Genomic DNA, 23,228 nt, shown 5'->3' with positions numbered 1-23,228 from the left:
TCCTCGTCAAAATAATCTCGATCGTTGAAAATAACTTGATCATAATTTAATCTCTGCCGTCAAATTTTTAATTTTAAGGAAAAATTCAAATTTCTTTTAAAAACCACTTTTAATTAATCAAAAAATTAATATTTTGGATTAATTTCCTCAAAAACTTGACTTTGACTAAAATTTTCTTAAAATATCCATTTTTCCTTTGGTGAAGGACCTCCAAAAGTTGACTTCTCTTTGACTTAATTTTTTATTATTTTCCACTTGGAGAGAAATTAATTTCTCTATAATTATTTTTTGACTCAAAATTAATTAATTTTCTGGCTTAGGATTTTAATTTAATTTAGCCAGAAAATTTAATTAATTGATTATAAAGGGGATTAATAATTTTTTCCACCCTCAAATATTATAGGCATGGTTTTTGATTATGAGGGACCATACACTAAAATATTTTTTACATCAAATAATTAGAATATCAACCCTTGAAAGGGGAAAACACCTTTACACATAGACCCTCAATAATTTATACAATTCTGCTACACAGTATGATGTAGTGTGAAACCAAGTGTGCTTGTAATAAAATAATTTAGCCATGGTTTCTGATTGCGAGGGACCATGCACTAAAATTATTCCCAAACACACTTTTATAATAGACTCAATATAACACTAGGAGTCACTTGAGATCTTGTCAACCTAAGTCACCTGACACGGGGATTCGGGACACGTAGGATTCGGGATTCGTGGTGTCGGATTCGGGACACACTGACCCCCCGGAACAGGACACGTTAGGACACGTTATATATTATTTTATTAAAAAATATATATATATATATCATATATATTTAAATATATATATATATATATATATATTAAAAATTAGATATTATCATATTTCTTACACAAATTTTAATTAATGATACAAATTTATTGATTTCAAACATAGATCTTCATCTATAGCTATTAGCATGCATAGTACATACAAAATTCAAATAAATGTCAGTGGTACTGGTCACATAAATGATAAATCTATTAAAAATTTAAATCATGATTCATAATTCATAACTGAAAGACAACTTACAACTACAAGATAGTAAGATAAACACACTGACAACTGTAGTTTTCTCATTAAGTCATCAAATCAAAATGTGTTACATAGGTAGTGTTGGTGCAATGCCAATGGCAAATAGAAATAGAAAATATAAAACAACTACAGGTATACAAGCCTCAAGGCATCAATCAGCATCAGAATCAGCATCACTGTCCCCATCATCATGGTCCCCACTGCTCTCCTCTACATCCTCCTCCTCCCCTGTATCCATAGTCGCCTTTGCATCTGCAGGTATGGAGGCTGACCGCTCTAAGTCATCAAATCTAACAGGCTCTAGCACTAGATCATTGAGATCCATGTTGGCCAATGCCAGCTCAACAATGGTGTCCAGACCCATATCATCAGGAACAGTGTTACTTGGGAGCGGGAGCGAAAGCGGTGAGGGGGAGCTAAAACGGGAGCGGGAGCGACGTATTCAGAAGCTCTTGGTTTGGTGCTCTTGATTAAATACGAGTTCCATACCCTAATACATGACAAAATTCAATGGAAACATTGCAATCCCCCAATCCTAAAATCTTGAAAAACTGATAAGTTTGCTGGATTTTGAATGAAATCTAAAATTCTACTTTCTCCATATGAAATCCAATGAGGCCGGAACCACTCTCAAACATCCTGAGTCATTTCATGGTAATGTTAAAAATTTAAGTAAAAGGATGAAAATGAAGATTAAGGAGAATGTCACTTTTACTTTAAGAATTTAACATTACCATGAATAGCATATCAATACTAGGGCCCAGACTTGATTATGAAGCTGCCAAAATGCTCTACTCCTTGCTGCAACAGCACAAATCACTTACCAAATGAAAATATTAATGAGCAAACACGCCCTTTTCATACCCGCGCTGAGCTTAGCGAGTCCTGGAAACCGGACACGTGTCCTAAAATCGCGACACGCCCTCGGACACGACGTGTCCTGTGATTTGGACATGAATCCGGACCGAATCGTGTTGGATTCGCCGGATTCGGGATTCACAGGGGGTTTAGGACGAATCCGGTTTCCTAGTTGTCAACAAATTCCACCCTAGCTTTGGGGTTTAAGCTGGAAGAAAAACTCTGTCGATTATGCATGTTTACAAACACACATAATTCGGGGAGGTTTAAAAACTTCCTAGGATGAAATTCTTTGCCAAAATCAGAGGCTTACCTAGGTGTTGTTACATAATTAAATGGTCATACTAGCATCATTTACAATACAACTTGCAGAAAATGGGTTTACAATGATATAATCATGTTGGCTGATGACTTTGATCTTTGAAAAATTTTCTTCACTTTTTTGTACTTTGCTTGCTTGGACTGTTGACAAAGTGTGGTCAACATTTGGCTCTAGTTGGGGACATGTTGCTTCGTTAAAGGAATGTGAGAATCCAGAATCCTGTATCCAAGAAAACAAAAGTCCATCAAATAAATATCCCAGTGTTAAATTGATGCAATAGATATCTTGTAGGAGTTCACTTTGCTTTGATACCACTTGGCACCCTACAAACTATGTTGGATATGTATGGGATTAGATTGATATCAGACCTTGTACATTCTGATTTATGTGGACCAATGCCTATAACTTCTCTTGGTGGTTACTTGTATTATATAATCTTTGTGGATGATTTTTCTCACAAGTAATGGATTTATTTTCTGAAAAATAAAAGTCAAGCATTTAACATGTTTAAAGATTACAAAGCTCTAGTAGAAAAACAAACTAAAAAGTAGATCAAAATATTCAGATTAGAAACTGCCAAAGTTTCTATGGGGAGATGTTGCGAACACAACTCTCTATGTTCAAAATAAATCTCCTCACCATGCTCTAAACAAAAAGACTCCTGAAGAAGTCTTCACTGGTGAAAAGCACGAAGTTGGGCACCTGCGGATCTTTGGCTGCCCCTATCTACTTCCATGTCCCAAAAGAGAAGAGGAACAAGCTGGAAGCTTTAGGTAAGAAAGGTACATTTGTTGGTTATTGTGAGAATTCTAAAGCTTATAAATATATGTACTAGGATGAATAAATATAGAGTTTAGCAGATATGTAACATTTGATGAAGATGCAACACTTGGAAAGGCAAGAGACACTCCTCTTCCTCCTGCTAATGTTGATAGTCAAGATGATGCTTTTGAGATACAAGAAAATCTCGAACCTGAAGTTGATCCTGTTGATGAACCCATGGAGCCCATGGATCCTTTGGATCCTCCTGCTAAAAGGAGACCTTTATGGCTCAGTGATACCCTTTAAGTTGTTGATAAACATGCTGCTCCTAGAGGAACCTTCAGAGAAAGAAAGAAACGATGCCAGTTCCAAGGATATGTTGTATCCATGAGCAACATTATTCAAGTTGAACCATGCACTTTTCAAGTTATGAAGGCTCAAGTGTGGAAAGATGCAATGGTTGAAGAATATGAGTCCATCATTTAGAATGATGTATGGGAAGTGGTTCCAAGACCCCAAGGTAAATTTGTTGTGTCTTCTAAATGGTTGTATAAAATTAAACATGGTGTTGATGGCAGTATTGAAAAATACAAAGCTAGATTTGTAGGCAGAGGTTTCTCTCAGAAAGAGGGAATAGACTATAATGAGATCTTTGCACCAATGGCCAGTTATACAACCTTCGATCCATTGTAGCTCTAGCTACGAGCCAAGGATGGTCTTTGTTGATTTCTAGTAGCATCGGATGTGCTCTAAGTCTCAAAATTTTCTGGGAGGCTTAGACACATGCATTCTCCAATACCCAGAAATATTTTTGGGAGATTCCACTCGGAGACAGCTTTATTAAAATAATTAATTATTTTTAATGGGTCCCTAAGTCTAAACTTAGGAATTTAAAGTAATTAATGGGTATTAATCTAAACTGTGGGTGAAACTTCTAGAAGAAGACAGAGATCGAGTCCAAATGATCTAAGCCATTGATTAGAATCTAATTTGTGCTGTTGGTTCTCAACTGGAGGATTATAAGAAGGACGTCGATGGGCACTTGGAGGACACATCGAGTGAAGATCAGAAGATCGATTTTATGAAGCAAAGCAGTTGCTGGAAAGAATTTTGAAGTGATCTTTTGCAGTGAGGGGAAGGGATAGTTTTGGTTGGAGATTTTTCTTGATCCGTGAATTCTCAACAGAGAAGGTAGAAAGAGATCCGGGAGAGGCAGCGTAGTGGCTAAGCTGGCCAGCGTAGGTTGACACAGAGGCAGCGCAGAAGCCTTGAGGAGGTCCAAAAATTTGCTGGAGGAATTGATATCAGAAGCCAGAAGCTGGGGTGTGAGACTGAGAGGTGAAAATCGAAGTTCCTGGGAGGAAAATCGATTAGCAGATGGAGTGTTGCTGTCCCTAGACGCTGTGACGCTGGGCTGATGCAGTGACTGCGCAGAGGCAGCAAGGGGCAAGCCATTTTGTGGCTGGATCAGTCAGATCTCTAGTGATAGTGTGAGGTAATCTCACGTATCTCTCTATCAGTGATATTCTTTGTACTGGATGGCCAGGAAGGCATCCAGAGATTGTATTTAGAAATTACTATTGCTTAATAATACAAACCCTTAGTTGTTGCACTGGTTTTTCCGCATTGGGTTTTTCCGAGGACATTTTTCCAAAAATAATTGTGTAGATGTGTTGTGTATTCTTTCTTGTTCAATTTCTTGTTTCCACATTTTATTTAAATGGTGAAGGTTGTAGTGTATTAGTTTCGATGTTTACTGTAGCAAACAATAAATAATTTGTTCAGTAATTAATAGATAGAAGGAACATAATCAGTTGCTGCAATAGAAATTTGGGTATCCAATTTTCACATGGTATTAGAGGTGCAGGTGAAACAAAAGAGCAGTGCCCGAAGAGCCCAGTGCTGAAGAAAGAAGGGAAGTCGAAGTGTTGCATAAGCAGCGAATCGAATCCCCAGAGGGAGTGGCTAGTTTAGGCCAGGAGGGCAAGTTTTTCGTGGCAAAACTCTTTCTGAGTGAGTCGACAGAGGTAGGATTTCCATATCGATATTTGCTAGCGGCAGAGGGAGTAGCGTAGCAAAAGCTTTAGCAAAGAGGGTTTCCTAGTGTGACGCAGTTTTCTACAGGTAGTTATTGGGCAAAAAGACGTCAAAAGAAAGAAGAGACACTCGAGGGAATTTCTTCCTTAGAGAATTCCTAGCCAGGGAATTCAAATTCTCATTTGCTGAGCAGTAGCAAGAGAGAGGAGGTCATTCGACTTTTTCGAGTGGTAGAAATGGTAGCGAGTGGGTTGAGAGATCAGGATCAGTTAGATGGTGCATCCAACTATGTGATCTGGAAGGCAAGGATGTCATGCCTTCTGGATGAGCATTTTCTCAAGACCTATGTCGACAGTGTGGTCGTTGTGCTCGCAGATCCACATCCGCTCAAAATGTAGAAGGGGGAGATGGCAAAGGCAAAGAGAATGATCCTCAACGGAGTGAAGGATCATGTGGTCTGTCACATTGCTGGCAGAGGGACTACCAAGGAGATGTGGGATGCATTGTCAACGTTGTATCAAGGATCTTCCGAGCAATGAAAGATGTACTTAGAGCAAATGATGAGGTCCACGCAGATGTAGAAGGGGGAATGCATTGATCTGTTCCTTGCAAAGCTTCAGGGGACCCAAGATGAGCTAGCAGTTGTGGGGTCTACACCTCAGTCTTCCGAGATGGTAAGATTGGTCCTCAACTTAGTTTCAGAGGAGTGGCAAGTATTTGTCTAGAGCATCCTGGGCAAGGAGAACTTGTCGGACTGGAAAGGAATGTGGGCAGCTCTTAAGCAAGAGGAGCTGAGGAGAGACTTGGTCAAGTGCAAACTTGATGGAAGCATCAGCAGTGGGTCGAAGCCCAAGGAAGAGGAAGAGAATGCAGCCCTCACAGCCAAGGGGCAACAGGAGCAAGGGAAGCAGAAGAAGGACGTCTCGAAGATTAAATGCATTAGGTGTGGTGAATTCAATCACTACGCAACGCAGTGTCCTCTCAGGAAGAAGGACAAAGATGTGAAGCATGATCCGAAGGTTGCACCCGTGAAGATCGAGGAGGAGCTTGACATGATAGCCCAAATACCTCCAGGAGGGAGGTGGGGTGATCTAGAGTTGTAGCTTGAAAAGACTGCAGATGGGTGGGATCCTTGAGAAACCCACCTCTCAGATCATTTCCTTGCTACAGGAGCCCAAATCAATAGTAGCAGGATGGACCGAGTCAGTTGATGCAGAGGAGTGTCAGAGTGACAATTGTAGTGGCTAGGAGCACTAGAGACTGAGTAGCGCAAAGCTAGAGTAGATAGCAATGCAGTTGGGCACAGAGCAGAGTCAGCAGCATTGCAGAGGCTTTAGAGGGTCAGCGTGGAGACTAGAAGCAGTCAGAACTCCAACAACGAGATGCATCATATTGAACTCCAGTTCAGTAATTTGGGATGCTTTTCTGTTGCTGATGCAGTAGAAACAACAATTGGAGAAGGTTGCAGTGCAGATGCAGTATTGGTAGTGGCAGTGCCAGTGCCAACAACATCACAGATGCAAAATTGAGAGGGAGTTGCAATACGGATGCAGTGTTGGTAGTGGCAGGATCAACAACAATACAGATGCAACATTGGCGCAGTAGTTGGTGGACAGGATGTCAGACATTAGCAATGCAGAAGGAAATGTTACAGAACAGAGTGATGCTTTAGCAGGGTCCATTGCTAGAGCACATTCCTCGCTAAGAGGGAGTGTTGATTTCTGGTAGCATCGGATGTGCTCTAAGTCTCAAAATTTACAGGGAGGCTTAGACACATGCATTCTCCAATACCCGTAAATCATTTTGGGAAACTCCACCCGAAGACAGTTTTATTAAAATAACTATTTTTAATGGGTCCCTAAGTCTAAACTTAGGAAATTAAAATAATCAATGCGTATTAATCTAAAGTGTGGGTGAAACTTCTAGAAGAAGACGAAGATAGAGTCCAAATGATCTGAGCCATTGATTAGAATCTAATATGGGCAGTTGGTTCTTAACTGGAGGATTATAAGGACATCGATGGGCACTTGGAGGACACACAGAGTGAAGATCAAAAGATTGATTTTCTGAAGCAGAGCAGCTGTCGGAAAGAATTTGGAAGTGATCTTTTGCAGTGTGGAGCAGGGATAGTTCCTATTGGAGATTTCTCCAGATCTGGGAATACTCAGTAGAGAAGGCAGAAAGAGATCTGAGAGAGGCAGCGTAGTGGCTAAGCTAGCCAGCTTAGGCTAATGCAAAGGCAACGCAGAAGCCTTGAGGAGGTCTGAAAATTTGCTGGAGGAATCGATATCAGAAGCCAGAATCTAGGAGGTGAAAATCAAAGTTCCTGGGAGGAAAATTGATCAGCAGAGGGAGTGGCGCTGTCCCTAGACGCTGTGACGTTAGGCTGACGCAGTGACTGCACAAAGGCAACAAGGGGCAAGTCATTTTATGGTTGGATCAGTCAGATCTCCATTGATAGTGTGAGGTAATCTCAGTTATTTCTCTGTCAGTGATATTCTCTGTACTGGATAGCCAGCAAGGCATCCAGAGATTGTATTCAGAAATTACTACTGCTTAATAATACAAACCCTCAACTGTTGCACCGGTTTTTCCGCATTGGGTTTTTTTGGGGACATTTGTCCAAAAATAACTGTGTAGATGTGTGGTGTATTTCTTTCTTGTTCAGTTTCTTATTTCCGCATTTTATTTAACTGGTGAAGGCTGCAGTGTATTAGTTTCAGTGTTTACTGTAGGAAACAGTAAATAATTTGTTTAGTAGTTAACATATAGAAGGAACTTAATCAGTTACTGGCAACTGCAGAAGAAATTTGGGTATCCAAATTTTCACAGTCTCTTCAACAAATGGATGTGAAGATTGCTTTTTGGATGGCTACCTTAAGGAAGAAGTATTTGTGGAGCAACCACAAGACGTTGAAGTACATAACTAGAAACTCATGAGTGTAGACTGAAGAAATCCCTCTATGGTTTTTAGCAAGCTCCAAGAGCTTGGTATGCCTACATTGATAGCTTCTTGATGAAGCTTGGTTTTACTAGAAGTAATGTTGATCCAAATATTTGCTTCAAGACAGTCCAATGTATGCCTTTGATTTTGGTACTATATGTTGATGATTTATATATGAGCGGTAGTGAACCTCTTATTCTCCAATGTAAGAGGGAGTTAGCTTCCGAATTTGAAATGAAAGATCTTCACTTAATGCACTACTTTCTGGGTCTTGAAGTATGGCAGAAACCTGGTGAGATTTTCCTTTCTCAAGGAAAATATGTTGTCAAGCTGCTTGAAAGATTTGGTATGACAGAATGTAAATCCATGAATACTCCAATGGAGATGAACTTCAAGAAGCTATGTGGTGAAGCTGCAGGTCTTGATTTGCAAATCCTTTTGAGTATCGTCAATTGATTGGGGCACTAATGTTCTTATTGAACACTAGGCTAGGCATATTTTTTGTTGTCAGTACTCTAAGCCAATATATGATTAGACCATCTCATGCACACTGGATTGCTACAAAGCATGTACTGAGATACCTGCATGGGACCATCAATCTGGTGCATGTTCTATCTACAATTGCTTAACTAATATTGCAGAATAAGAAGTTTTGGAATAAGTAATTTTTGCAGCATAGAAATTCAAAATTTCTATAGTTCTTTTCTTGCAACTGCATCAACCTCAGGTATCATTAGGGGACTTTTGAGGTCTAAAATGAGCATCCTAAGAAAAATGTACAAACAAAATAAACTTTATATGAACCAATAGGATTCAAGATGATGATGTCAACCATGGGGGATGATTCACCATTTTTGGAATAAAAATATTAAAAAATAATAAAATAATAAAACTATTTTTTCAACTCATATTTTCAACTTATCTCCCTAAGGTTTTGCTCATTTTAGGCGGGGTTACTCGTTGGATGCAAAATTTAATTCCTCATCCAAAGAGTATCCATGTAGCATACTTTCGATGGACCTTGCTACACAAAAATTGAGAAATACATGAAAAACATGATTCCAATCACGTTTTTCATGTATCTCTCAGTTTTCGTGTAGCAGGGTCCATTGAAAGTATCCAACATTGGTACTCCTTTGATGAGGAATCAAATTATGCATCCAACGAGTGTTTCCGCTCGAAATTTGAGTAAACCCATACCGAGATAAGTTGAAAATACGAGTTGAAAAGATAGTTTTTTCTTTTTTCCCTCTAAAATTTGATGATGTCATCTAATCTTATTTTATTATTTCCACTATTATTTTATAATTTCCTTAGGAGACCCATGTTAGACCTCAAAAATCCCCTAATGATACAATTCCTTCTTCTCATAGAACAAGGTCAACAATGAACCAACATGAGTGATTGACAATAACTAGTCAAAAGATGGGGTAACAACGCAAGGGAATGGTGAAAAAGGTTAAGTATGGAAATCATGGAATGTCACCATCATCTGAGCTTCTTATTTGTGCCCTCCTAGATGGTGAAAGAAAGGCCTCTAGTAAGGTCACAGTTTGTGTTGCAAACATCCTGATTGTATTGCAAAATAGCAAATTTTTGGCTTAGTTGACATTTGCCAATTGTTACCGATATTTTGATGGTATCTTAATTTTGCTGATGTTTGCCGATTTTTACAATTTTTTGGTTTTTTTGACCCTTGCTGATTTTATCCAGATGTCGATGTTTGCAACATTGGTCACAGTAGACTAGGGGCAAGTGATAAGCACCAAGATGAAGCAAGGGAACAAGTGTACAATCAATAGTCGTCTATCATCCAATTCAACCTTTGATCCATACTAGAATGCCTTGAACATTAAATGAAAGCACTTGAATACAAAAATGGTGAATATACCTCACAATGGATGAACCACCTTCATCGGATGTGTAGGCTAGATGAAAATACACACTGACCGAAGAGTGGATGAGAGGCATACAAGGCTAGCTATCTGTGGTTCATGATAGGGCTATTGACTGGCAAATTGCATTATAGCAGAAAAAAATTCTCCTAGGGTTACCCTGACATATGGGTGGGTGACAATATCCTTCTTTAAAAGTTATTTGGTCAAGAAGGTGTATTCTACCAAAGCATTTCCATTGAATTGCATGAAGGAGGACCACCAAATACAATGGTCATCAAATGAGAGGCATGTTCAAAGTGAGTCACTGTTGCAGGGAAGATGGTGCTTATTGGCCTCCTAGGATTTCGAAATACTTTGAGTGAGATAGGTTCCTTGGATTTGAACCTCAACCAAGGTTAGAAGGAAAGTTTACAAGTTGACATTCCTCCAACTATTTTTTCCCATTAGTGTTCCACTCAAGATGCAGCAAGACAATAACATTCCAACTTTCCTCGTGATCTTGAGCTCAAATCACCATTCTGTAGTTGGTTCCTAAGCCAACTTAATGAACCAAATAATATTGAGGTCACCCCACTCCTTAGGGTTCTAGTAGAGGCCCCAATTAATGTGATGGAAACCTTTTTCTATCCTAAAGGTCATTTTAGAGAAAGTTATACAAGAGTTTCTTAGCCTTTATAAACATCAACGGATAGAACTGAGCAATAAGATTGATAAACATGGCTAGCATCAAGAACCTTTTAAATTTTTTTGAACCCAGTCTTTATTTTTAATGGCGTAGGTTTGAAGACCCATTTGTCAACTTTTTTTTACTTTCCATTGCAATAGAACCTACCAAAGAACATTCGAGGAGACTTGAAAGGTGCAAGGGATCCCTAGAATCTTGAAGACTTATCAAGATGAAGCCATCACCAACCTTGAATCACAATCTAGTGAGGGATATGTAGTATTGCATCTTAGCCATTTAGATTTTGGAGCTTAAAATTCATGAAAGAATTGAATGCAAATTGGAGTGGGGAGGCCTTGCCTAATCTATCTAAACAAGGCAACCTCCTTTAACATAGATTGGTTGACATACGAGCATGTTGAAGTATTACAGGAAAGAGGCTTAGGAACCTAAGTAAAGAAATGATCAAACCCTAGAGCACATGGCATGATGAAGATGAAAAGCCACTCCATCTAGTCATAGACTTTCTCAAATTCAAGTTTAATGAAAAGTTTCTTCATCCCAAGTTGTTTGAACCATTCCATTACCTTTCTAAATGACCACAACATTTTGAAGTATATACTATCCTCTATTAAACTGCATTTTCTCCAGTCAAATAATTTGTGGCAAGAGATAGTGAAGTTGTAAGCCCATATCTTTCTTCAGAATCTTATACGTGATATTGAGGAGGATTAGCACCTCTAGCAAAATGCCAGGTGACCCACTTTAGGGATAAACTTAATGCAGCGTTTGTGAGTGAGCAACCCTAAAGTCCTTTTGCAAATTGCTTGGTGTATATATAAAGAAGTTTGAGCCCAACAAAATCCCATTTAGCCTTTAAGAATTCTCAGTGATAGCCTTCCAGACCAGGGGACTTGTTATTTCCCATCTCCATTAGGGCTTCTATCATTTCTGGTAAAATCAAAACATGGTTGCACATTGTTTCTTTCTTTATAGATACCTTTTGAGGCATAAGGTCAATGCAGGTCTTCATGGGCACCCTACAAACATCAATGTTACTTTGAGCTTCAAAAAAGACTACAATGGTGGCTAAATTCCCCATTCCAGACCAATGTGGTTGTGAGTCAATCAATTAAGAAGGTCATGAGTTCATAGGTGGTGCTCAATAGACAGTGGCCAAAATCTTTGCTATATTAATGTTAAGTCGATCTTGGCTCAAGCAGAGTCCATTATAAACAGGTTCCACCTACATGAATGTACACTTCCTCCATCTCCCAAGTAGCTTCTCTTTGCATGATGCTGAGAATATTTGGTCTAAGTGCTTCAAGTGGCATTTTTCAAGCTTCACTAAAAACCACTATATCATCCATGTACATGATCTTAGAAGAGTAAAGATATGGTCTAAGCATAGTTGCAGGCTCCGTCCCCTCCACGTCCAAGGATCCAGAGGTGGAACTGAGTCCTATACGGATCTGCCACCGATTCTTCAGCAAAACTGCGGATCCGGAAAGGATTAGGTGTGGATCCGTGGAGGTTCGAGTGTGTATCCACTACGGATCACGAGCGGATCCAAGAGAAGGTGGACGCTTCACACGGTTCCATAGGGATTCTCCTTTATCTTTCATTTCCATCCTTTTACTTAAATTTTTAACATTACCATGAAATGAAATGACTCGGGGTGTTTGAGAGTGGTTCCAACCTCATCAGACTTCATGTGGAGAAAATAGAATTTCATATCCCATTCAAAATTCAGTAGACTTAATAGTTTTCAGGATCAATGGGATTGTGGCGTTTCATTGGATTATATCATGTATGAGGGCATGTGATTGGCATTTAATCAAGAGCACTGAGCCCTATATGTACCCTAGTGTTGGTGTTGTTGATTGTTGAACTTCTTTGTCACGGCCTTAGCCAAAATGTACCCTTTGCTCAAGTCAAAATCATTGATCAGGCATGTTAAACTTTCTCTACCATATTATAAGGCTTGGATTAGGCTGTTTGATCAATATTGGGCAATGTTGACTAATATCCCTAGAGAATCGAAGTAGAGGCAAAGGCTAGACAAGAGAAGAGGAATCTAGATTCTAGATGGTTGATGCATTGTTATGCAACCAACTCACAAAATAGAAGAATGAGATAGATCAACGACTTCAAAAGTAGCCTCTTCGAGGGGGAAACCTCCTTTAAATTACACAAATGAACAATTCTTGGATGATACAAATGACAAGTCCTCCTTTCTATATATAGGAGTGTAAGGGATCACAATATAATCAAAGTCGACATAACAATAATAATGTAAGGGCACAACAATAACAATAGTGGGCTTCTATGGGGCACAATAATAACAATATGGGGACAACTTGGGCACAACAATAACAATAAGGGGCTACAATGACAATAATAATAAGGTAATGCACTAGTATTATAGGGACCTAACATGCCCCTCCAAAAAAAGTGTTGTCCTCAACGCTTGAGTAGTTCTAGATGCTTCTGTATAAAATTCTCATCCTCCCATGTGGAATATTCAGCGGGCAAGTTCTTCCACTTGATGAGATACTCTGAAATTGATCGATTTCATAGCTGTCGAGTTCTTGTTTCAGTGACTGCTTCAGGTTCCAATATGATTTTTCCTTCCTTGTCAAGTTCTTGCAATATTGTTTGAATTGTGAGCTTGTCACCTATAACCTTCTTTAAGCATGAAACGTGAAAAATTGGGTGCACTCGGGAAGATGCTGGAAATTCCAATTTGTATGCCATAATACCAATCTTTTGCGACACCTTGTACGGACCATAATACTTTGGTGATATTTTATTATCCTTCTTAGCTTGTTTGAGGGACATTTGTTTGTATGGTTGTAGTCGTAGAAATACCCAATCATCTACATCAAAACTTCTTTCACTGCGATGTTGATCTGCCTATTGTTTCATTCTATTCTGTGCCAAAGTCAGGTTATCCTTTAAGAGTTGGAGAACTTTTTGTTGATGCTCAATGTGATCTTCCACTGCTTGAACCTTAGAATTTTCTCTTAAATATGATGTGATGGACAATGGATGATATCCATAAAGTCCATAAATGGGGTCATTTTTGCCGCAATATGGAAGGAAGTGTTATACCACCATTCAACCAGAGGCAACCATTTGACCCATTGTGTTTGTTTATCAGATACAAAGCAATGAAGATATCCTTCCAAACATTTGTTTACTATCTCAGTTTGCCCATCAGATTGAGGATGATAAGATGAGCTGTGAGCTAACTGAGTACCCAAACAAGAAAATAATTTTGTCCAAAAATTTCCAGTGAAAATAGGATCTCTATCACTTACAATAATCTTTGGGTTTCCATGTAGCTTTTGAATTGTTTCCATAAATGCAGTAGCAACTGTATTGGCTTTAAATGGATGAGATAATGCACAAAAGTGTGCATACTTGGTAAGTCTATCAACTACCACCATGATGACACTCTTTCTTTCGGACTTGGGTAAACCTGTGATAAAATAAGTTGAAACCTCCTCCCAACTTTGACTTGGAATGGATAAAGGTTGTAATAGACCTGGGGTCTTAATTGTCTCAACTTTATTATGTTAGCAAACCAAACATTCTGCCACAAACTTTTGATTATCAGATTTAAGGCCATCCCCAAAAAATTCCTTCTTAACCCTGTGGTAAGTTTTTAAAAATCCTAAATTCCCTCCTAAGGGACAGGTGTGCAATTCCAGAGGAATCTTTTGTTTGAGTTGGGAATTGTTACAGAGGTATAAGCAATCTTTGTACCATAACAAATCATTTTTCTAGCTAAATGGATCGGATGTACTAGGATCTTGCTGCATCCTTTTAATGAGTTCCCACACTTCTTCATCATTCTTCCATTCATCCCTTGCTTCATTTATCCATTCTTGTTGGATAATAGAAATGGCACAAAGCAATGCTTCCACATCCTCATCCTTTCTCGAGAGTGCATCTACCACAACATTTTGCTTCCCTTTTTTGTAGATGATTTCAAAGTCATAACCCAACATCTTTGTGACCCATTTTTGCTGCTCTTCTGAAGATAATCTTTGTTCTAAAAAGTATTTAAGGCTATCATGATCCGCCTTTACCTTGAAGTGTCTTCCCATTAGGTAAGGTCGCCATTTCTTAAGTGCATGTAGTATTGCCAACATTTCCTTCTCATAAATAGCTTTGTGTAAATACTTCCCTTTGATTGGACGACTTTCAAAAGAAATGGGTCTTTCTTCTTGCATTAAAACAACACCAATTCCATTTCCCGAGGCATCACATTCCACATTAAAGGTTTTTGTGAAGTCTGGCGTAGCTAAGACCGGTGTTGGGCACATTGCTTCTTTAAGATGTTCAAAGGCTTTCGTTGCTTCTGGAATCCAAGAAAATGCATCTTTATTTAGTAATGTTGTCAGAGGTGCTGATATTCTACCATAATTCTTAACAAACTCGTGATAGTACCCTGTCAACCCGAGAAATACCCGCAGATACTTTATGGGTGTGGGGATTTTCCCTTCCTTAATGGCTTTAATTTTGCTAGGGTCTACCTTAACACCTTCATTAGATACAATATGACCCAAATATTCGACCTCTTGTACTCCAAAGAAACGTTTGGAGGTTTTGCATATAATTGTTTATCCTCCAATAGTTTGAGCACTCTATCAACATGTTGAACATGATCCTTCCAAGACTTGCTGTAGATTGGTATATCATCAAAAAATACTAACACAAATTTTCTAAGGAAGGGTTTGAAAATGGAATTCATCAAACCTTGAAATGTAGAAGGTGCATTGGTAAGGCCAAAAGGCATGACCAAAAATTCATAATGAACCTCATGAGTTCTAAATGTTTTTTCGGAATGTCTTCAGTCTTCATTCTGATTTGATGATATCTTGAACGAAGGTCCATCTTGGTGAAATAAATTTCTCTATGCAATTCATCCAATAATTCATCAATGACGGGAATGGGAAATTTATCTTTAATAGTGAGCTTGTTGAGCTCCCTATAATGCGGACACATGCGCCATGATCCATCCTTCTTGTGCATCAATACTACTGGAGCAGAGAAAGAACTTTGACTAGGTTGAATTATACCAACCTCCAACATTTCTACAACCATTCGTTCAACTTCACTCTTTTGGGCATAGGCATATCTGTAAGGCCTGATGTTTGGAGGAACGCTTCCTGGAATCAAATGAATAGCATGATCATGATCACGAATGGGTGGGAGGCCTTTGGGAGTCTCAAATACCTTGGAATGATTGTCCAAGACTTTTTGGAGATCTAGAGAAATAGATGATTTCGATGTGGGAACCTTTAGCAAACATAATTGTGCAATTACACCACGTTGTTATTTCTTTAGAAGCTTTGTCATGCTGTTACAAGTGATTAGCGTTCTTGGTTTCCCTACGATACCCCTTAATTCAACTTCCTTTCCTTTTGAAAAAAAATTCAAAAATTTTTATTGAAAATTAAAAGCTATCGTACCGAAAGATTGTAGCCATTGGACTCCTAGTACAACATTAGTACCACCCATTGGAATGAAAAGCGTTGGATTATTCAACACTTATTCTCTCATGGATAGCTTGATATTATGGCACTTTCTAGAGAAATTTATGGTTCCTCCATTTGCAACCATCACTTGACACTCTAGTGCTGGATATAGGAAGCAATTCAATTCCTTCGCTATCTTACAATGAATAAAATTGTGGGTACTGCCCAAATCATTGAACACTATTACCTTTTTCTTCTTGATATGTCTTTCTATCTTGATAGTTTGAGGAGTGGTAATTCCAGCCAATGCATTACAAGATATGGTCGGATTCATTTCTTCTTTCTCTAGGGTTTCTTCCTGGTGCATATCCTTTTCTTTTGATGTTTCTTCTTCCTCTTCACAATCTATGTAAAATAATTTCTTCTTAGCACACTTATGACCTTTAGTGTATTTTCTATCACAACTGTAACAAAGCCCTTTTGGTCTTTTTTCTTCCAATTGTTGTGGTGTCAACCTTGTAGGTTGTGAAAGGCTAGGGGCAACAACACTTCTATCTTTATAGTTGTGATTGGTAGGCTTCCTTGTTGCCATAATATTGCTTTTAGTTTTTCTTGCCAATTTGAATGCCTTCTCCAATGAATCAGGTTCCCAAAGGCGAACCTCATGTTGGATGTTATCCTTTAAAGTCCCTATGAACACATCAATCTTATGCTCCTCTGGAATATCTTTTACCCTTATATTCAATTTTTGGAAGTCCTCAATGTGCTCCACCATTGAACCCTTTTGTTTGAGATTTATCAATTGGCTAAAAAAGGTGTTGTTTTTTGTATCCTCATAATGTGCTATCATTTATTTTGTAAAAATTGCCCAAGTGACAATTTGTTTACAAGAGCAAAGCCATCAATACCATACAAATTGATTGGGTTCCAAATATAAAGTCGCAATGCGTACCTTTTGTGTGTTTTGCACATTATGGAGATCAAAATATTGCTCCATCTGTAGTATCCATGTTACGGGATCCTTGCCATCAAACTTCCTCATATCGATCTTTGGAACATGGTGGGTCTTCAATCCAACGTTAGAGTCTATGAAATCATTACTAACATTTCTTTTGTTCTCATCATGAGTTTCCTCTACTACCTTTTCGCTATTAGGAAGCATTTTTTGTAGAAACTTTGCCAAACCTCCTTTCAAACCTTCAATGTCTCTCTTCAAATCTTCAATGTTTACTTCTAAACCATCCATCTTAGCTTCCACGCCTTTCTTTAAACCATCCATCTTAGCTTTTGTTACTTTTTGTAAGAGTGAAATTTGTTGCACTTGAACTCTTAATTTTGATATATCATGTTGCATTTCTTCCTCTTCTTCATGAGTCATGCTAGAGCTTTTAGGTTGCTTTCTAGGTTTTTCCATTTTCTTTCTTCGAGGCATAAATTAATGATAAATATGCTTCATTGTGCCCTTTGAATCACTTCAAACAATTTTTCTAACCAAACTTATGCAAACTTTTTAAAAATACTACACACATTTTTTCTCTTTGTAGAAGTTCGATATTGAATCTGTTTTATATCTGTAATTTCGGATCTCCAAGGTCTGAAATTTCGTCGTGTGATAGCCCTTTGGTTCTTTTTCCAACCCCACAAGTTTGATCTAGATTGGATTCTGCAAGAAAGAGTTATGTCAAATCTCCCATGATGACATGATTGTAGACGGGTTCAGTAGATCGAATTTGTACGAAGTGCCACGTGTCACTATTTCGACCTTCGGTCCTGAAACCGATACCGAGAAAACTATAGTCCATCCTATTTTTGTAACTTACAGAATTTCAATCCGATGCTCATAGAAAAAGTTATAACGATTTTCCCAAGGTGACCTGTTTGAGATCGAATTCGGGAGCCTGCAAAAACCCTAACTTCCTCGGTTCATATCTCCGAAAATATAGCGAGACAAGATTTGAAATTTGGTCCTGAGGTTCATCACGATTTCGGCTCAAATGGGTTTAATTTCAGCTTCTGAAGCTTCGTAGAAAAAAAGTTATAGCGAAAATGCCACAATGACCTGTTTGAAGCAGCGAAACCCTAGAATCCAAACCTCTGATACCAATTGTTATGCAACCAGCTCACAAAATAGAAGAATGAAATAGATCAACGACTTCAAAAGTAACCTCTTTGAGGGGGCAACCTCCTTTACATTACACAAATGAACAATTCTTGGATGATACAAATGACAAGACCTCCTTTCTATATATAGGAGTTTAAGGGGTCACAATATAATCAAAGCCGACATAACAATAATAATGTAAGGGCACAACAAAAATAATAGTGGGCTTCTATGGGGCACAATAATAACAATATGGGACAACATGCGCAAAACAATAACAATAAGGGGCTACAATGACAATAATAATAAGGGAATACACTAGTATTATAGGGACCTAACATGCATCTAGATGGTTGATGCTGGAATAATTAATCATTGATGTACAATGGATGCCATATCTATCTTGATTTATGTAAAAATATGCATGTTTTCATGTCTTCTACAACTAATTTGGTATTTTGGATGTTTTTTAATATAAATGCAAATATATATATATATATATATATATGAAACTGGATTCGTCCAAAACAGACCATGTGTCCAAATCCCATGAATCCGACGCAATTCGAATGCAAAAATGAGACATGACGTGTCCTAACGGGACATGATCGATTCCCGGTCGTGTCCCTTTTGGACACATCGTGTCCCGATTTTGGCATTCGAATTCCAAAAAAGTGAGGGTTTATGAGGTTTATGAGGGAGGGTTTATGAGGATTGTGAGGGTTTATGAGGGTTATTTTTGTTAGAACCATACTGGCCGCTATGTACCCATAAGGATTTTTCAAGACTCTATTTATTTTAGTCCTTGTCATGATTGCACTACCAAGGAGTGTTATCAGGACCAGTTGATCCACACTGGTACAGATGTTCAGTCTTCAAACCAGTAGCTGAACCAGATCAGGGGGCTAGTTCAGACCCATTCACAACTGGTTTGGTACTGACACCAGTTGGTTCACACCAATTCACACAATAATGGACTGTGGGAACACCAGTGGTTCTGGGGAGGGGAATGAAAAATAAGGGGAAAAGAGAAAACCCTTCTCCTCACTCCCAAACTGTGAAATGCGCAAACTTTACATATTGGTGCCTAATGGTTAAGATATACCTATGTGTGTGTGTGTGAATCATTAAATTCAACATATTTTGTGTTTTTTTAGTAGACTGGTTCACAGGCCTATTCTGGTTCTATACCAGTCTGACTGTTGGTTGGTTCTAGTTTTAATAACATCGACAAAGTGTGGACAGAATCAGATTACTGAAGTCGAAGTATATATTATATTATTTTAGCACAACCTTAGATATCATCAAATCTTTACCATTAGACATGTTATCTTTTAACATTGCATTCTGCCACCAATGTCTCCACTGCCAATGATTCTCTCTATGCATGATTCATTGATTTGTTCATGCAATTGACATTATGTGGTTTAGAATCTGATGAATAAAAATGTTGGGAACCTATCTACATTACAATAAAACTAACATCTAGATGAAGATCTATGTTTGAAATCAATGAATTTGTATCATTAATGAGAATTTGTGTAAGAAATATCTAATTTTTAATATATATATATATATATATATATATATATTTATATTTTTTTAATAAAATAATATATAACAAAACCTACGTGTCCTGTTCCGGGGGGTCAACGTGTCCGACTCTGACAGTCGAATCCCCGTATCCTACGAATCCCGAATACCCGTGTCAGGTGACTTATATATATATATATATATAGTAGACACTTTGCTTCCTATATTTTTGGGAAATGATGCTTCCGCCTCCCCGCTTCCAAAAACCATCCCCGCTTTGTGCAACACTGAGTCTAAGAACTTCAATCATCACTCGTGAACGTCTGAAAAGCATTAGTAAGACTAAATGGCATCATCAACTATTCCAACAATCTTGGAAATGTATTAAAGGTTATCTTCCATGTATCTTCTATCTTGATATGAATCTGTTTGTAATTGAACTTCATATCAATCTTACTGGAATACTTAGCTCCCTGAAGCTGGCCTATGAGGTCATCAATGTATAACAATGGATATCAGTACTTGATTGTGATTCTATTGAAGAGTGGATAGTCCATAAACTTTCTGTGTGTAACATTCTTCTTTGGAGCAAGAACAATAATTGATCCCCGTGGTGATGAATTGTGTCAAATGTGACCCTTATCGAGTAACTCCTAAATCTGCTTGTTGATCTCTTCATTTTCCCACAATGAATTCCTGTGAAGTGCCTCGTTTGGCTGGGCAACTTCTTGTTGCAAATCAGTGGAGTGCTTAACTACACAGCTTAGAGGTATTCTAAGTGGTTCTTGGATCAACTCAAAATAGTGCCTCAATAAGTTGTTCAGTTGCATCTTGTTTCCACTCCTGTAAGTTCTTTAGTCACAAGACTGATTCTGTGCATGACAAGCCTTGAGGGTCCTAGCGCACTTCTTGTTGAGTGCCTCTGCTAATTTAGAGAAAGCAGTTCAGCCACCTTCCTAAAGAAGAGTTTTCAGGAATAACTACTTCGTGCTTCTATTATAACTGCTTTTTATGTATTCGTGTTTAATGTTGATGAAAAGTGAATTGACTGTTTTTATCAGTTCATAAAATTTGAATGACATAGGAAGCATATACATTTTATGGAATTGCATGGATGTAAATATTGTGACGGTTATGGACACATGTTTTACTGTTATTAATAGCCACTTTTTCTACCCTATTTTTAGCAAGGCCTCTTAATAGCCATTTTTTTATATTTAGCCAGTTACAATTGTCTATAGAGGTATCAGTATGTAAGGTGGAACAAAAACCATCTATCATCTCTATTTTCTGAATTATGAAAAGGATAATGGGCTCAATATGTTATAAAAATGCATAAGATTTGCCTACATGTTACTTCAATCCCATTAGTTAGATTTTCATTTTTCAATGGATTTTAGTGTCGTTTGTGTGTTTTCAGACTAGAATTTTTTTGTTGTCATATGTTTCCATACTAAAATTGCATGTATGACACCACACAAGATTCTAATATTTGTACCTTTAATTTATTTCTGGGGCAGCTTGGTTGTCTTCCAATATGTTGGTACCTACTGCATTTTTATTTTCATGGCCATTCACTTTTAAGAGTTGCTTGGGTTCAGTGCTGTTTAACCTACATCATTTATACATTTGGCAAGAACAGGAAATATGGATTTTATCTTCTATTTGTGTATCATATCGCATTTTGTGCAGAAATGAGTTTAAAAGTTATGTATCAACGCCAGTGTTTTTGTTTAAATGTTGGAATGATAGAATGTAATATGATTGAAAGATATTGGGAGATAGTGGTTTCAAATTACGATTTAGCATACACTTTTTATCTGTATTGGATCTTAACTGGTGGTTTGCAGATATTGGGTATATGTTCCATATATCTTGATTTTGTTTAAGCCTTTCTTGTTTTCATATACAGGATTGTGAGAGAACTATCCATAATATGTTTGTGTCATGGTCAATCTGGTCCCTGAAGTGTCTATGGCCTGGCCCACGCTACACATTTGGATTCAAACATGCCGCATATATTACGGCTCGGAAGCATTTGGACAAAGCTCAGGCATCAGCAAGGCATGAATCTAAATTACCCTCTGCAAACCATGAGATGGCAAAAGGGGTTATACTGAGTCCAGCAACACAGAAGAAAGTCATTCAAGCTTGGATTGATCATGACCTGGCTCATTATGCAAATGTAGTGCTTGTAAATTTTTCCTGTATCATCACTCTCATTGTTGTAATTGTCACAAGCTTATATATTAGAAAAAGGCGTCGATCTGATATGTCAAGTCAAAATACTAGTAAGTGGCATTCAGATGGCAGCCGTGTCAACTGGAAGCAGACAGGTTATGAGGGCTATTCAGGGGCATCAAGACTACATAACCGTGATCGTTTCTAATGCCCTTCTCTTTTCAGAGGTCTGTGTATGTCTGCTGTTTATTCTGAGTTCCAGAGTGCAAATTACAGACTCTAGTCTGCAATTTCCTCTACATCTGGCTCACTCATGTTTTCTTTATGTCAAAGAGGATTGCAAACAAAATCAAATCCTCATCAGCAGAGGAAGATTCTTGGAGTTCTGGTGAAATGGGATGATTGTATTTCTATTCATGACCAAAGAAAGGTCAATGGGACTCGAGGGTTTGGTTGGTACAAATTGGCAAATTATTTGCGTGAGTTTTTCATTGAAGACCACCCAACCCTCTTTTGTTCGCATGGCCTGAAATCCATTATCATTTGTCAATACTTCGTTGAGAATCAAAATGCACAATCGGTGCACAAAAAAGAGGGGTTTGGGATCCACTTATCATTTGTAAACTTTGAGGGATCCATACAGCTGATGATTTTTCCAGTCATTTAGCTGCTAATTCTGGTGATCAAAGCATCATTAGCATAAGCGTGTTCACTTATACCTGTCTGAAAGAGGGCCAACTTTTGTTTCAGGGGAGATACTGATTAAGGCTTCTCATTGGCTTTATTTTAGTAGATTCCTTGCATCTCAGATAATGAAGTTACCGTGCCCAGCGAAGACGTTGAAACTTTGAAGGCATACGGTCAAATTGGACTTTTGCATACATTGGGCATATCTGATGGTATATGTTACTGTTGGCTTTAGGATTACATGCACCAAGAAAAATTGCAGGCATAAGAGAGAATCTTAGATGGCCATTCTTCTTTAAAGATTGTTCCTTTTTTTTTTTAAAGTTCAATTTGGATGTTTGCAATAAGTCATTTATTCATGGGTCAAATTTTTGTAAACTGGTGGTATGGATGAAATTTGTATTTGTGAAATAACATATATGTTGAAACAGTGAATTTGGTTACGAATGTTTTGATGTTTCCTGGGTCCACAGATTTTCCAGTTTTATGCTTATGAAAACTCTATTAATATTCTCCATGTTTTGTTATTTTCCAAGCTCGACTATGATTCTTAAAAGATGCCAGATTCAATTCTCAGAGAAGAAATGATTGACATTTTTGCATTTCCCGTATTCTTCCACAAAACAAAAATGTCTCAATACACACAATACACACACAAATTTATTTGCAGTGGGGTTCAT

At 38.0% G+C, this 23,228-nt stretch overlaps 1 protein-coding gene across 1 annotated transcript in view; it reads left to right on the top strand.

The window, feature by feature from the left end:
* The window catches only part of LOC149186807 (uncharacterized), a 361,700-nt gene extending 338,701 nt beyond the window's left edge, over window positions 1-22,999 (top strand). The window contains exon 11 of the mRNA XM_089411140.1: window positions 21,593-22,999. Within this exon, the coding sequence (XP_089267266.1) occupies window positions 21,593-22,069 (477 nt within the window). The 3' untranslated portion in view covers window positions 22,070-22,999. The remainder of the gene's footprint in view (window positions 1-21,592) is intronic.
* Window positions 23,000-23,228: the final 229 nt, after the last annotated feature.

The sequence above is a fragment of the Pinus tabuliformis genome, chromosome 3_1 (genome assembly GCF_031772625.1).
Source record: "Pinus tabuliformis cultivar Carrire ecotype Pingquan chromosome 3_1, CPIR1, whole genome shotgun sequence".
Classification (NCBI taxonomy): Eukaryota; Viridiplantae; Streptophyta; class Pinopsida; order Pinales; family Pinaceae; genus Pinus; species Pinus tabuliformis.
Note: the sequence above shows the minus strand (reverse complement) of the source record. Positions and strands in the feature narration are given on the sequence as shown.